Below are 14,380 nucleotides of genomic sequence, written 5' to 3'. Positions count from 1 at the left end.
AAGTGAATGCTCTCTGCATTGATGAAGGAAAGGTTGCTACTGCGCCTGCGCTACTTCCTGCGGCTTCTTGGTTAAGGCCATGTTTGTTTCCGCTTTTCTGCATCTTGCTTTTCTGAGAATCAGGATTCTGAGATAAGCCAGCTGCCTGGAGAATCGACTGTCTGGATAAGCTGAGTGTTTGGCAATCCTGATTATTTTGACCCGATTCTCTGAGTTGAGTGGTAAAATGTCTGAAATACCCTTGAGGCTGATGATATCTCGTTTTTTTCTGAATACGAGCAGAATTCAATAATTCTTATATATTTTTTAGTATCTTGACTACATAATTAGATCAAATAGATTAATATCACAAATAGACTACTAGTACATAAATGGTGAATACAATTAGATTAAATTGCACACTAGTCCTAAGAGGAGAGCCATCGGAGAAGAAGCTACCAGTACAAGCGCAGCACACACACGCGAACAAAAATCTCCAAGGTCCTAGCAACTAGCAGCAGCATCGACACAGACATGGCATGGAGCATCGACCCGCCACGGCCAGCCTCCCCATGCCTGCCGCCAAGTCAGTAGCAGCCGCGACGGGACGGACGGGTGATGCTGCCCCCACGCCGCCGCGGCCCGGAGCCGCGCCCTCCCTGCGCCCGAGCGGCTGCTGCGGGTACCCGCCGCCGCCGGCGCCTGGGCCTCCGCCTTCGCCGCGGCCGTAAGGCTGCTGGGGACCTGCCCCGCCGCCGCAGCCGTGGGGCTGCTGGCGCCCTCCCGCGCCGCCGCCGCCGACACCGACGCAGACGAAGGGGGCGCTCGGGGAAGAAGGGGTATCGGGGGTAAGGGGAGGAAAATCCCCTCGATTCTGGGGTGCGCGGCTCGTGCGACGCGTTGGTGAGAATCGTGCTTCACGTTGTCTCTACGATTCCCACGGAAGCGGCGTTCCAGACAATCCGATTTTAATCGAGACGTTTAGGTGGGATTCTTTCTCCACCGAGAATCCGCTTATAAGCGGAAACAAACAGGGCCTAAGTCTGAGCGGCGACGACGCGCTTAAAAATTATCAAGGAAATATCAGGCCTGGCCTGCTAGGCTGCTACTCACTACACCACATCAGTTTTCAGTTTTTTCCCGTCGGTCTGCAGTATTCCCCTCGGTGCGAGGCTCGTCAGTGCCGCGCGCGCGTTGTACCGTCTGGGAAGACTATCCGTGACGGTATTGAGGACTTCCCCTGTCGGATGTATCCGTCACGGAGGGGTAGCGACTGTTAAAGGCGGATAGGGCTGTGTTTAGATACCTGGAAAAAGTGATAGAAAAAGTCACGTCAGACACTGTAGCATTTTTTGTTGGTTTGTGGTAAATATTGTCCTACCATGACCTAATTAGGCTCAAAAGATTCGTCTTGCAACGTACATCAAAACAATACAATTAGTTTTTTATTTAACTACATTTAGTACTTCATGCATGGGTTATTTGCTATATTTAATGTTTCGATGTGATTTCGATGTGATGAAAAATTTGAAAAGTTTGGAGAAATTTGGAGTATCTAAACACACCCTAACACTCATACAATCAGGTGGCGTGCCCATGGCCGCGTTCCTCTCCGACTCCCGGAAAGCAAGCCACGGCGACGCGTCCGTCAAAAGCCCCACTACCCTAGCCGGGGCACATGGCCGGCCGGCCTGGCAAATTGAGAGGCCCTGCGAAATTATGAATTGGGGTCCAGCAAATTTTGGAAGACGGAAGTGAGACGTTGCGACTAGCGTCGTGCCTGGCGAGCGGTGACGGCAGAAGCAGAAGGGGTCTGCGGATTGGATTGAAAGACAATGATCGAGCGCTGCACGTTTTCTCTTCTGTGACTTATTTGGGTCATAGTTTGCTTCGTATTCGATCAAAAGACAACTAAAACAAAACTTTTAGCAGATGAGTTGTAAATAGATTTCATTTAGTACTTCATGCATATATTGAAATATTTGATGTGACGTTTTTTACATTTATGGGTTTACAGAGTCGGATCTGTTCGCCTCAGGTGGCGTGCCCATCGCCGCGACCGCGATCCTCTCCGGCTCCGAGAAGCAAGCAAAGCAAGCCCCGGCGACACGTCAAAGGCCGCTCTCCCTACTCCCAAGCGGGGGCAAAGCTAAGCTTTTGTTGTCAGAAGCAAGAGCAACGCCCGCCCAAAGCAAAGCCAAAGCAGGAGCCCGTCTCGTCTTTGCCGCCACCCGACTTCCAACCGGCGAGCCAGCCACCCACCCACGAGCACGAGGAGAACAAGCAAGCAACAGCAAAGATCCGGCGGCCCTCGCTCTCTCCCGGGCCGGGGATGGCTGACGGCGTCGTGGCGCGCGCTGGCCGCGGCGGCGCTGGCGCTCTGGCTGGTCCCCGTGGTCCTGGCGCTGGCGCTCCTCTGGCTGCCGCTGCTCTGCTGCGCCGTCGCCGCCGTCCGCTTCCGGCGGGTCCGGAAGTCGCGCGCCTGCGGCGGGCGAGGGGGGTCGTGGCGGGAGGATATCACGGCCGATGACGCCGGCGATCGGGCGCGGCTGCTGCACCGGTACCTCCGCGACCAGATGGAGCTCGTCGGCGCCGGGGCCGACGACGCAGGGGACCAGCTGGAGCTCCCAGCTGATCAGTAGAGTAGTGCCCAGGAAGAATCAAAGAAACTTCTATTTTCCTTTGGGTTTGCAGTTTCTAGCTAGGATTTTACTTACTTTACATGTATGATAGCTGATCGGAGCTGCCAGAAGCTTGACCAGAAAATTTGCTTGTGGCTGGTGGAGCATCAGGAGCGGTTTCTTTGCTGAGATCTCGCTTCTTGCTTCCGCCCAAGATTTCTGCTAGTGCTAGTACTTAATACGGAGGCAATGAGGCATGGGCTTGAACCAGCCTTCTATTACTTGTTTTCTCTCCGACTCTCTCTGATTGATGCTTCGAGGAGCATGGGTTGATGGATCTTGGATCGGAACATTTAATTTGCAGTGTCTGACTGTATCTGACGTTATCCATTCATGTTGGATTGGATTGGAAACCACTTGGAGTGTGCGAACCTGGGGAAAGCAGAGACCGTAGCGCCTGCTCATCTAATCAATGGTCTCATTAGTATTCTGATCTTTTTTTAAAAAAAATTAGTATTTGGATTGGGAAGGGGGGGGCTTCGATCTCCTCGACTCCTCCAGTCTACCGCATTCAACTGTCTCGCCGTGTAAGTATTGATGGCGATTCAGGGTTGCCGCCCGGTTTAGATGCAAAAATGAAAATTCTAAAACTATCAACTTGAATGTTGCGGCACCTGTTTAAAAAATTAAACATAAATTAAATAAAAAATTAATAGCACAATTTGCTTGTAAATTGGGAGAGAATCTAATGAAACTAATTAGACCGTAATTAGACACTAAACTGCTACGGTAACACATACTTCAATAACAAATTAATTAGATTTAATAAATTCATCTAGTAGTCTACATACAGATTATATAATTTATTTTGTAATTAGTCTAAAAAAGAGTGTAGTCAGTGCCGTAGGCTTCCCATACTCCCCAAGCCTTATAACCACACAAATATACAGAGCATGGGGCTTGACGCTCGAATCCAGAACCTATGGTTACAGACGGTAGGCTCTACCGCTGCACCAGGCCCGTCCTTCTTATTTTATAATTAGTCTATATTTAATATTTTAAATGTGTACAGATATCCAATGTGATATTTTACGTCAAAACTTTACAGCATCTGCGAGTGTGATGAGCAGCACCGACTGTTTGGTTTGAGCGGTTGATGGGTTCAGTACCACTTTTATTTTCCGGTTCAGATTCAGGCTCGGCATTTGTGTGCGTGTGTGTTTGTGGTCGGTGGTCGTCGTCGTCAGCCACCCACTTCGCGTGGACTTGGCCACCGACCACCCGCCGCATCGGAGCAGAAGATAGAATGCGCCACTACACGCACGCACGCACGATCGCCGCACGGCCGCACCTATGAATGACAATGGTTCCATTTCGGGTTAGATATTCGCGGGTTTTGAATTTTGCGGGTTCGAGTTCGGGTATGATTTCTCAACCACGGTTTTTGAGTTCGGGCCCCGAAATATCAAGTTCGGTTTCGGGTTTGGTTTTTCACCCGTGATTACCCAATAGATAACCGTTTGGAGTAAAACCTCATATTTTATAATATATTTAGTAATAATAGACTATTAAATTTATTCTATGTTGACTTAAAAAATTATTTACTATTTATTGCATCTTATTTATACATGTAAATGTTATATATATCATGTATATGTTTATAAAAAATATTTATTGCTCTTATTATGTTCCATACAAAAGCATGTTTCGGGTACCCACGAGTTTTGGTTTTGGGGATGAATTTTGACCCAAATCGGTGTTCGGGTCGGGTTCGGATTTTAAATTCACATTTCGGTTTTGGGTGCCTAAACACTCCACCCGATCCGAACTCGACCCGTTGCCATCCCTAGCCGCACCCAACCCTACTCAAACCAGCAGTACCGACGGCTGCTAATTCCTCACAGATGTCGCCGTGACCTCGCTCCTATCATGTATGTTAACACTAGTCCGTGCCGCTAATACTGTACACGTGAGGGTTCTTAATTAATACTGTCTTACTCGGTGTTTAGATCATAAAAAAATTAGGACGCAATTCACTATAGCAATTTTTAATTTAAAAATTAGAACGACTAAACACAATCTAATTATATAGATGGGCGGAAATGACAAGACAAATCTATTAAATCTAATTAATTCGTCGTTAGAGATTGTATTGTAGCATGATATTGTCTAATTATGATCTAATTAGGCTTAAAAGATTCGTCTAGTAATTTCACTAAGAATTGTAGAGTAAATTTTGTCAGTTATCTATATTTAATATTTTTAATTAGTGGTCAAACATTAGGAACATCACTGTTCTGAAAAAATTTAGGAACTAAACGACTCGGTATCAAGTACTCCTACCAGAGACGCATGCTACGCGAGGGGCAACAAGATAAAGGCCATGTTTAGATAGAACGAAAAAAAAATTGCGACGGAATCTTACTAATTTGAAGTACTAAATGAAGTTTATTTACAAAACTTTTTATACAGATGGGTTGTGAATCGCGAGACGAATCTAATGATACTAATTAATTTATGATTAATTCATAATTAGCGGATAGTTACTGTAGCATCACTGTTGCAAATCATGAATTAAGTAGGCTCATTAGATTCGTCTCGCGATTCTATCCATGCAAAAAGTTTTATAAATAGACTTTATTTAGTACTCTATGTATGTGTCGAAATATTCAATGTGACGTTTCTTTTGAGTTTACGGGGTTTATGGGATGGGAAACAGAGCCCAAAAGGTGTGAAAGAAGCAAGAGAGAGGCGGCGGCGCGTCCAAAGTTGGGATCAGAGAGAAAAGTAGTGGCCGGTGAGATGGACAGGAATCAGGTGAGCTTCCAGCGGAAGCAACGCCCAAAAGAGGAAGCTGGCTGCATGCAAGCGTCATCCGTTCGTCGACCGACCAGACCAGCGCGGGCGCCAGTCTTAAGCCTAATAAGATCATAAAATTTTAGGTGTAAAAAACTGTAGCATTTTCATTTGTATTTGATAATTATTGTCCCACCATAAGTTAATTAGGCTCAAAAGATTCGTCTCGCAAATTATAGATAAACTGTGTAATTAGCTATTTTATTTAGCTACATTTAATACTTTAGGTATGCGTTAAAAGATTCCATGTGACAAAGAATTTTGTAAAATTTTGAATGCAACTAAACAAGGCCTTACTCTGGAATTGTTTGGTCCTAGGGGCTAAACTTTAGTTCGTGTCACATCGAAGAGAATTTTAGTATTTAGAAGTATTAAATAATGGTTAATTATAAAACTAACTGTAGAACCCTAGGGTTAAACTGCGAGACGAATCTAATAAAGTATATTAATCCATAATTAGTGGATGGCTACTATAGCATCACTATACTAAATTATAAATTAATTATGCTTATTAGATTCGTCTAGCGAATTAGCACTTAGCTGTCAAAAAATTTATAAATAGAATTTATTTGATACTTTAAAATAGTAAAATTCTTTTTGATGTAACAGAGACTTAAAAAAGTTTTGAGAAAAAGACCTCTACCGTCTCCCGCCTTCCCTGATGGGCGGCGGCGTTGGGCCGCTGTCGATAGCGTCGTTCCGGGGCTGGCGCTAGCTGTGGCTGCTGCCCGTGGTCCTGGCTCTGGCGCTCATGTGTCTGCCGCTCATGCTGCTGCGCCGTGGCCGCCGCCCTCCGGTTCCGGCGCGTGAGGAGGGCGCGAGGGTGCCGCAACGGCAGTGCCGGAGGTGGTGGACGCCGCCGGGGACCGGCTGCGGCTGCTGCGCCGGTACCTCGACGACCAGATGGAGCTCGCCGTCGGGGCACCCGACGCCCAGTTTCATCCGGCACAACACTAGAGGCAAAAAAAAAAAAGGCCAGATCTCTAGTTTAGTGTTTTTGTGTGTGTGTGGATACTCCATGCGTAATTTGCAGAATTGCAGTAGCAGCAATAGGAGTCGGCAGATGCTGAGCGAGACGCGCGCCCGGCAGAGTATTTGATCGTGCCTGGCGAAGTGAAGCATCCATCAGCCTCCTCTGTCCCACGAACACAACAGGGGAATGAGACAAAGTCAAACTATTTGTGTTTTCTTGTGTAGTTGTTGACTCGATCGGCGGTTGCGCTGTCATGCTAATCGTGCTTCTTGTTCCATCTTAAAAGAAAAACGTGCTTCTTGTTTAGTGCCAAGTTCGATCGCCTCTGACTTGAGCAATTAGTAGGTAATAATCGACTGAGGAACCCTGTTCTAATTCAAGCAGCGTGCGTCTGTTGCATGGATTCGATCGCAAAGCTGGGGGGTACCTGTGTCGTGGCGTGCTGTTTCTTATGCTATCCAACAGCTGCGGTGCTTAATCCCCCACCAGATCATAACCAGTAACGATAATCACACAGCATCAGTTTCCCCCATTGTAATATACTCCCTCCGTTCCAAATTATAAGACATCCCAAAAATTTTGGAGAGTCAAAGCAATCTCAAGTTTGACCAAGATTACAGAGAGAAATATAAAAATTTATGATATCAAATTGATGTACTATGAAAATATAACTAATAAAGAATCTAATAATACTTAGTTTATATAATAAATGTCATTATTCTATTTTATAAATTTGATCAAATATAAAAACTTTGACTCTTCTAGATTGTTGAAATGTCTTATAACTTGGAACGGAGTGAGTATTGTCTAAGGAAGAAGTGACCATGCGACCAGAATATGCAGGCTCGAGGACCCAACATGGAAATACCCTTCGTTTCTCAGTGCTGACTTGGCATAAAAACCAAACTTCTTCTCAAGCTTACTGCTGCTCTCAGCAGTCTCAGCAGTGTCACCTGCTATCTGTTCAGCCTTGATGCCAAGGATCAGTTGAGCCCTCTCCTCCACGACGACGACGCGGCGCTGCAGCCTAACCTCCCCGTCCTCGCCAACAGGCACCTCCTGGCCCCGGGTGTCCAGCAGCACCACGTCCTCGCCAATGCTCGTGTTGCAGGCAGTGAGGCGTGCACTGAAGTTGCCTGATCCCTTGCTGATGCGGGCTGTGATGGTCGCCTCCACGGAGCGTTTGAGATGGGCAAACCTGACCTCCACTGTGCTATGCTTGCTTGAAACCACCTCAGTTTTGGCGTAACTGAGACTGCCTTTGTAACAAATGTTGTTGTACCCAAAGAAATCCAAGCACAAGATCTTGTCGTCTTCAGATGATGAACTCCCTGCTTTGCCCTTCGCTTTCAGGTCAAGCTCGAAAACAGGCTCATCCCACAGCAGGATGACGCGGCTAGGACCTGTAAGTTCCAAAAGAGAATCCTGCACGGACGCATTGATATGATGCACAAATTAAAGGCCAGCGACAAGTATCGATTGCCCTTTAATTAGGAACACAAGAAAATCAATCAATATAGTGAAGGTGCATCGATCAGCAATAAAAGACGAATAATGAAATGGGAGATGGAAAATAAAAGTCCAAAGCTAGGTAAAAGACGGGTCATGTTACATGCCTGAGGAGAGGTGAGGGTCTGGCAATTATCTCTGCCTCGACGGAAGAGGTAGTTGCGCTTATTGTCCAGGGAATCACGAACAGCCACAAAAGCCGTGGACATCTAGTGGCCATTGGAAGTCGCCGCTGATCAGAGTCACCTTGAGGAAGAAGACCTCCATAGTATCACCAGGTCTGGCATTTGATGGCAGTACCGGTATGTCTGTGTAGCGCATGGGAGGGAACTCGGCTGGCAAAGACAAGATTAAACGAGAGGAAAAGCAAGCAATGCAATGCAAGAGAGATGTACGTACGTACTCTCGGCCTCGAAGGATCTGGCGCCGTTTCTGCCCCACATCATGAGCCAATCCTTGCGGTAAATCTCAAAGATACGTTCTGGCCCCAACTCCTCGTCCTCCGTCTCCATCTTCCTTCCGCCGCCGCCGAACAAGGTTAGGGGTCCAGAGACAAGGAGAGGGTCCGGCTCCGCGGGCTGCCTGTATTAATTTTGGACCGGCCCGTTTTTTTATTTTTTTTTGGCCCAAAGCTGGAGCCTCGGACTGGAACGAGCTCATACCCACGCCTTACCACTCCTATACCACTTTACCAGCTGTTGCTCCTGCTGGGTACAGGGTACTAGTCAACACCAGGACTAATGAAGGTTGCCCATGAAATGAAAAATTGAAGACAGGAACCTCAGTCACGATGAAGATTCGTCAACGTCAATGCTAAGAAACAGAGGTCATGTTCCTGTATAACGGAATACAGGCAACACATGCAACCAATTTATTTTCATCTATCCGGGAGCAGCATCTTCAGAAATGAAACATCAACTGCCAGGATTCCAGGAACACAGCCAAGTGCAAGAACAAGTAAATCCATAGACCATATGGTATAATACTGTACAAGGAAGGAAGTTCTCATTTCTTTGTAGTTAGGGGTCCTCTTTGCATATACATTCAAAGGAGTATGGTTGGTTCCCACTTTGTCACAAGCTTTCTCTGAAAAGTGTGGAATATGCCAACATCCACAAGCCAAACCAACTCTCCCCAACTCTTACCTCCTCTACAGACCACCCTGGTACTAATAACAAGAATCAACGAATTTTCAGTCAAACTTTCCATATGGTGACTACATCTTACAACCTGTAAAAAAATGCCTGCCTGCACCAATTTGTGTGGTATATGAATCTCAGAGGGGGGGGGGGGGACAGATTATCCGTATGTATGCTAAAGCTAAACCTATCTCTGTCCATCTTGCTGGCACATGCAATCAGGCATCGGGAAGGTGTATATGGAATCGTTAGGTTTCCTGAATGCAACGCTCCTTACGTCACTGTGCTGCAGTATTTCCTGCATGTTCTGCTTAAATCGATCCCATCTGAAATTGCAAAAGCAAAATTAAATAACTCATCCAAATAACAGTTATAAACGAAATTATGCCGGAATCAAGAATAGAAAATTGCAGCATGAACCCTTATATGTGAAGGTCAAATCAGAGGTGCGGTATAATTTGTTGGCTGGAATAATACATACAGAAAGTATGTAGAAGCTAGGAAAGGCATCTGGTGTCAAAAATTCAGAGATTAATTCAATATAGGCTGGTGGGAATGCATATTGAGTAATACAGTTGATTATGTTAAAACTAGAACAACAGCCAATGAACCCCTTTTGGTCAACGCATATTGTTTTAAGCAGTTGATTTAGTAAAGAATTCTCATATGGGCAGTGTCAACTTTTAAAACTGAATTGTTGTGATCTGCCAGTTAGTGGCAGTCAGTGATGAGCTGACCACATACAATTATGGATTAATTGAGTGATCAAAATGTATGGTGAGTCTCGAAACAACTGACCTGATATTGGGATCGTCAAAAGATAAAACCAGCTTCCGTTTATCTGGTTTTATTGTCTTTGCATTCCCTCCAAAAAGGTAACGCCTGTGCCCCATCAGAAAGTGAGGGAAGTTTCCTCCTTGAGTTGTCACAAACACTTCGCTCTGAACGCAGACAGTGTAATCCAATGCTGCTAGCCGAGATGAGTGTCCCTGCAGAGAATAGGTTGGTGAGTGCATAATAGTCCATCATTAGAACAGCAGTATTCCTAATCTAACTTCTGTTATCAACTGATACATATACTTCAGACTATCAAATGGTTTCAAGTTTGTATGTGGTAAAGGTGAAGAGCAGCATGCATGCATATTCATTCAGTGTTCAAAAGAACTTCAGAGTCCTGGCGCAAGCAATACCTTGAACTGAGCAAGCTCTTCAGGCAAAGCAAGAGAATCCTTTGTCGCTAAAAGGGGGAATATCTGTCGAAGTGGAGCCATGTATTTTTCAGAATTGTATATTTTACCAGAAGCAACATAGAGGGAGGTGGTATTGTCAAATCCCATGCCCCGTAGCATCATACCAACCTGCAACAATCCATTCAGTGAGGACATGTCCAGTAAACCCTTTTTAAATGATTTTCAAAAGGCAACTTAGTAATAATCTGAAGCTTAACCAACTCAACTGACTTGGTAACTGAATACAGAAAAGCAGGAAAACGCGATAAACCAAGCCTATAGCAATTTGAAGGATATTTTGAAATACTGACTAGATGATTCAGTGCACAAATGCAACTGTCTGACCCAACATAAAATGATGGACTCCCATGAGATGATCTACAGCAGCCTAAAAGAAGCCTAGATATAGAAAGTGTTTACAGTGGGCAATATACAAAGAGACAAAAAGGAGGTCCTCCTAACCTCTAGAGGAGTAAGTGGACATTTTCCATCCCTTCTATTTGCCTCTGGATTTATCACTCGACCATGTCGACGAAACTTCCCTCTCCAGCTCCTTTCACGAGCATTGTCCATTTCAGTTTTCTCCTTCAAGCCACCATCATATGTACAGCATGAAAAGGCTACCATATCCTAAAATTACACAGTATCAGTAGGATGGAAGAAGATACCATAAACTTGAACATGTAAGAGAGAATTAATAACCTCTTCAAAGCGAAGATGCACCGAAACATACTTCCCACCAGTCAAGGAACTCTTTTTCGTCATTCGGTCAACCAAATTGTCTGCTAGAGCTCTTATGGATTCAGAAAATCTCAATGCATGGTAGTTTACCAAACACCTCAAGGCCTGGATGTTTGATGGAACTGACTGAGCTAATCTATTTGAGAATGGGGCTATGCGCACAACCCTGCACAGAACAGACCATAAAATGAAACATGTTCCTTGGCTTTGTCCCAATTAAATCAAGCTCTCCTTCATTCGAGTTGGAGATGAGGGAATGTTTTCCTTACCCTAACTCCAGCAGTTTTGGAAGCACCTTTTGCACATAGTGCTTTGGTGACGAGTAGGCTTTAGTTCTCATGTTTGGTATGCTGCTGATATTATGATTGAAGCGCAGCAAAACATCTTCAGGAAGTTTCTTCACAACTCTTACATGTTCTCTGAGTGTCTCAATGAAATGATCTTCGTCAAATATATCACCAAATTTGCTGAAAAAAATACACCAGGTCAGACCCTATATCCTCGTGAAAATGTTTACCAAAAGGTACAGAAGCAATAACATTGATCATTCTCAAATCAGAATCAGAATGTTAAAATTTGCATATGTTAAATTGTTAACAACCTTTCACTTTAGAAGTATTTTCCAACAAAAATACAGGAAGCTACAGATTAAAAGGGCATTTTATATGTAAACCAACAGTGAGACAATCAGACAAATAGTTACCTAGAATCACGCCAAACGCTATTCAGATGAAATGTTGGGATCACAAGAGTTGCATTAAGCAAGCTGGCCACAGCAACAGCATCACAGATCTGCATTGCAAAATCTGAGTTAATAGTTACGCAATATAATAGATTAGCATTACAGCTAATGTGTAGGGATCAGAACAGCATTCTAAAGTCATGGTGAGAAGAAATACATTGACAACAGGACATACAATAGCATATATGTGATAACCAAGATAGTACTCCAGACTGGTTCGGTGGGCCCTAGACAGCAGGACCTTTAAATATCTAGAACCACTTATTTGGCACACTTATGTCAGAAACCTAATTGAACTATCCAATGTCATATATAAAAAAAAGGAAGGAGGGAGTAACTTTTTATTTCTGAAAAAAATGCTAGGCTGTTGCCAGTTACCTCATTTTCATGATAAAACTATTGAAGAAAGCAAGCATAGTTGAGTAAAGTATGACCGTCCCACATTACTTATTGGTGCACCAAAGATGCATAAGGCACTGGACTTTGATATAAGACAATGGCAATGGTATGTCTACTCCGAACCATGAGCACACATCTGTACAAAAATAATAATTCTGGTGCTTACAGAAAGTCGTTGTTGATTCAGACCACCATTTGCTTCGATCATGAGATAGCCATTTGAGGGCGGCAACTCTGCAAAGAACCAAAATGTGATGAGGCTATCATTGTTAACTTGAAACTCATCCAGTTTTCTCATGATTATGTGGCCCAAATTCCAGGTATATTATTTCAATTGGGTACATATGATGTATGACATCATAGCAAAACTTTGCTTATAATGGAACCTGATCGAGTCATCCTGGTATCTACACAGGGCATCCATGGCTCCCCAGAATTTTGATATTGTGATGTCATTAACTGCACAACAGCAACAGAAAACTGTTATATAACATGAAATTGATAAGAGCAAGGGTATCTTAAGATGAGCGCTGATTGGCTCTGACAAGAATCATTATAAGCAAAGTAGCAAGCAGCAAGCTAATCTGCATGTACAGACGTTGCAGGGGACTCCACGTTGTCCTTTGCCTACCAATAGTAGTTCATTTTTGTTGCATTCTCAGATTAATTAAACAGTAATTCGAATAACAGAAAACCCATAGAATCCGAAATTGAAGCTCTCACAGGGCACAGGATTGTATGTAAAGATTATTTCATCCTTTGGAATCTTATGAGGCTTAAACTACAAACATTCTGTTCCGAGTTTAGCAAAGCATACAGCTATGCAACAGCTTGTTAAGCAGAGTACTAGTAAAGAAAAATTAAGCGACGATGAACTAGTAGTAAAGAAATGCCTCTAGAATCGATCGCGGCTCAAAAGCGAAGGTGAAATAAACAAGGGGGGACCAAGAAACCACGAGGCATACTGTATTTTTTTTCGGCCCTGAAACTCACAGCAAGAACACCACCCGACGAAACAAGTAAAAAAAACGCGCATCCCCTCCTGTCCTGTTATTATTCAGAGCAGGAGCACCGAGCACGTAAAGGATGCCGAGGTTCGCGGAATATTTTGCCTAATACTTGCAGAAAACCCCAGGAAGAGACGGAGCAAAGAAGCACGCGAGAAGCTAAACTTGGCCCCCCGATGAAGCCGGCAAGCCCCGATCATAGCGAAGAAGAAACAGGAGGGGTGGTCGCTAGTAGACACGAAGGGGGGGGGGGGGGGGGGAGCGGCGCGCTCACCATGCTGCGGCGCCAGGAGGCCGAGGAGGCGAGCGAGGAGGCGGACGCGGCGAGCGTGGCGTCGTCGCGCATGGCCGACCAGAGCCGCTCGAAGACGAGGTGGCTGCGGTAGACGGACCCCGGCTGCGGCGGCGGGGGTGGGGGCTGCGCGTCCGCGTGGCGCCGCCGCCCCCGCTGGAGCTGGGAGGAGGAGGCGGCCACCTCGACGCCCGAGCCCCCGCCGGAGAGCCTCCCGGCGAGCAGGAACATGAGCGTCCCCGCGGCGTAGGCGAGCGCGAGCAGCAGGACGACCGCGCCGCGCCTCCGCAAGCCGCCGCGGGGGCCCGCGCGGCGCCACGCGGCGGGCTTGCGCATTGAGCCCGCGAGGGACGTGGTGGGGGAGGAGACCGACCTCAGCGGCTCAGCGGCGGCGGAGGTCGAGCGGGGGGATCATGTGATGCGATGCGAGCTCGCTCTCAGCTTGGGGGGGGGGGGGGGGGGGGGGCAGTTGGATGGAAACGGGCGCTGCAGGAATTGAATTGATGGAGCAGGGGATGGCAGGCGACGGAACGGAGGAAGGGGAGAAGCAGATTGGATGGAAACCGAAAAGGGGAGAAACGCGGGGTGTGGAATGTAAGAAAGGAAAAAACGCGGGGATTAGTGTGTAACCGCCGGAATCTGCGTGGCCAGATGGCGGCGGAGATACGGCGCGTCGTGCCATGACCTCGGATTGCCTAATTGTCTGCGCTCTAGCTGCGTGTGGTCTACTGTGGTGCTTCATGGCAGGTCATTGGGGTACTCCCAGCCATCTTGAGCGTGTACCGTGGGTGTGCATTTTCATTGCGTGCTCCCTCCGTTCCAAATTATGAGTCATTCTAAAAATCTTAGAGAGTCAAAGTTTTTCAATTTTGATCAAATTTATATGACAAGAT

The 14,380-nt window shown here is 45.9% G+C and overlaps 3 protein-coding genes across 3 annotated transcripts; 1 reads left to right on the top strand and 2 right to left on the bottom strand.

Moving 5' to 3' along the window:
* The first annotated feature begins 1,575 nt into the window (after positions 1–1,575).
* On the top strand, positions 1,576–3,016 carry LOC120700359. The gene is made up of 3 exons (XM_039984577.1): positions 1,576–1,633; positions 1,997–2,089; positions 2,134–3,016. Exons 1-3 carry the CDS (start codon positions 1,576–1,578, stop codon positions 2,619–2,621), a joined length of 639 nt encoding a protein of 212 aa, XP_039840511.1. The 3' UTR covers positions 2,622–3,016.
* A 4,220-nt stretch (positions 3,017–7,236) lies between these two features.
* LOC120700358 lies at positions 7,237–8,450 on the bottom strand. Its single transcript, XM_039984576.1, has 4 exons — positions 8,342–8,450; positions 8,185–8,273; positions 8,046–8,102; positions 7,237–7,854 (listed from the first exon to the last, which is right to left on the bottom strand). Exons 1-4 carry the CDS (start codon positions 8,448–8,450, stop codon positions 7,237–7,239), a joined length of 873 nt encoding a protein of 290 aa, XP_039840510.1.
* A 466-nt stretch (positions 8,451–8,916) lies between these two features.
* LOC120696843 (O-fucosyltransferase 9-like) lies at positions 8,917–13,930 on the bottom strand. Its single transcript, XM_039979858.1, has 10 exons — positions 13,470–13,930; positions 12,575–12,647; positions 12,355–12,422; positions 11,751–11,839; positions 11,317–11,514; positions 11,009–11,213; positions 10,769–10,936; positions 10,268–10,435; positions 9,876–10,066; positions 8,917–9,403 (listed from the first exon to the last, which is right to left on the bottom strand). Exons 1-10 carry the CDS (start codon positions 13,821–13,823, stop codon positions 9,265–9,267), a joined length of 1,653 nt encoding a protein of 550 aa, XP_039835792.1. The 5' UTR covers positions 13,824–13,930; the 3' UTR covers positions 8,917–9,264.
* Between the last annotated feature and the right edge of the window lie 450 nt (positions 13,931–14,380).

Source organism: Panicum virgatum, chromosome 3K (assembly GCF_016808335.1).
Source record: "Panicum virgatum strain AP13 chromosome 3K, P.virgatum_v5, whole genome shotgun sequence".
Lineage (NCBI taxonomy): Eukaryota > Viridiplantae > Streptophyta > Magnoliopsida > Poales > Poaceae > Panicum > Panicum virgatum.
This window is presented reverse-complemented; position numbering and strand designations above follow the sequence as displayed.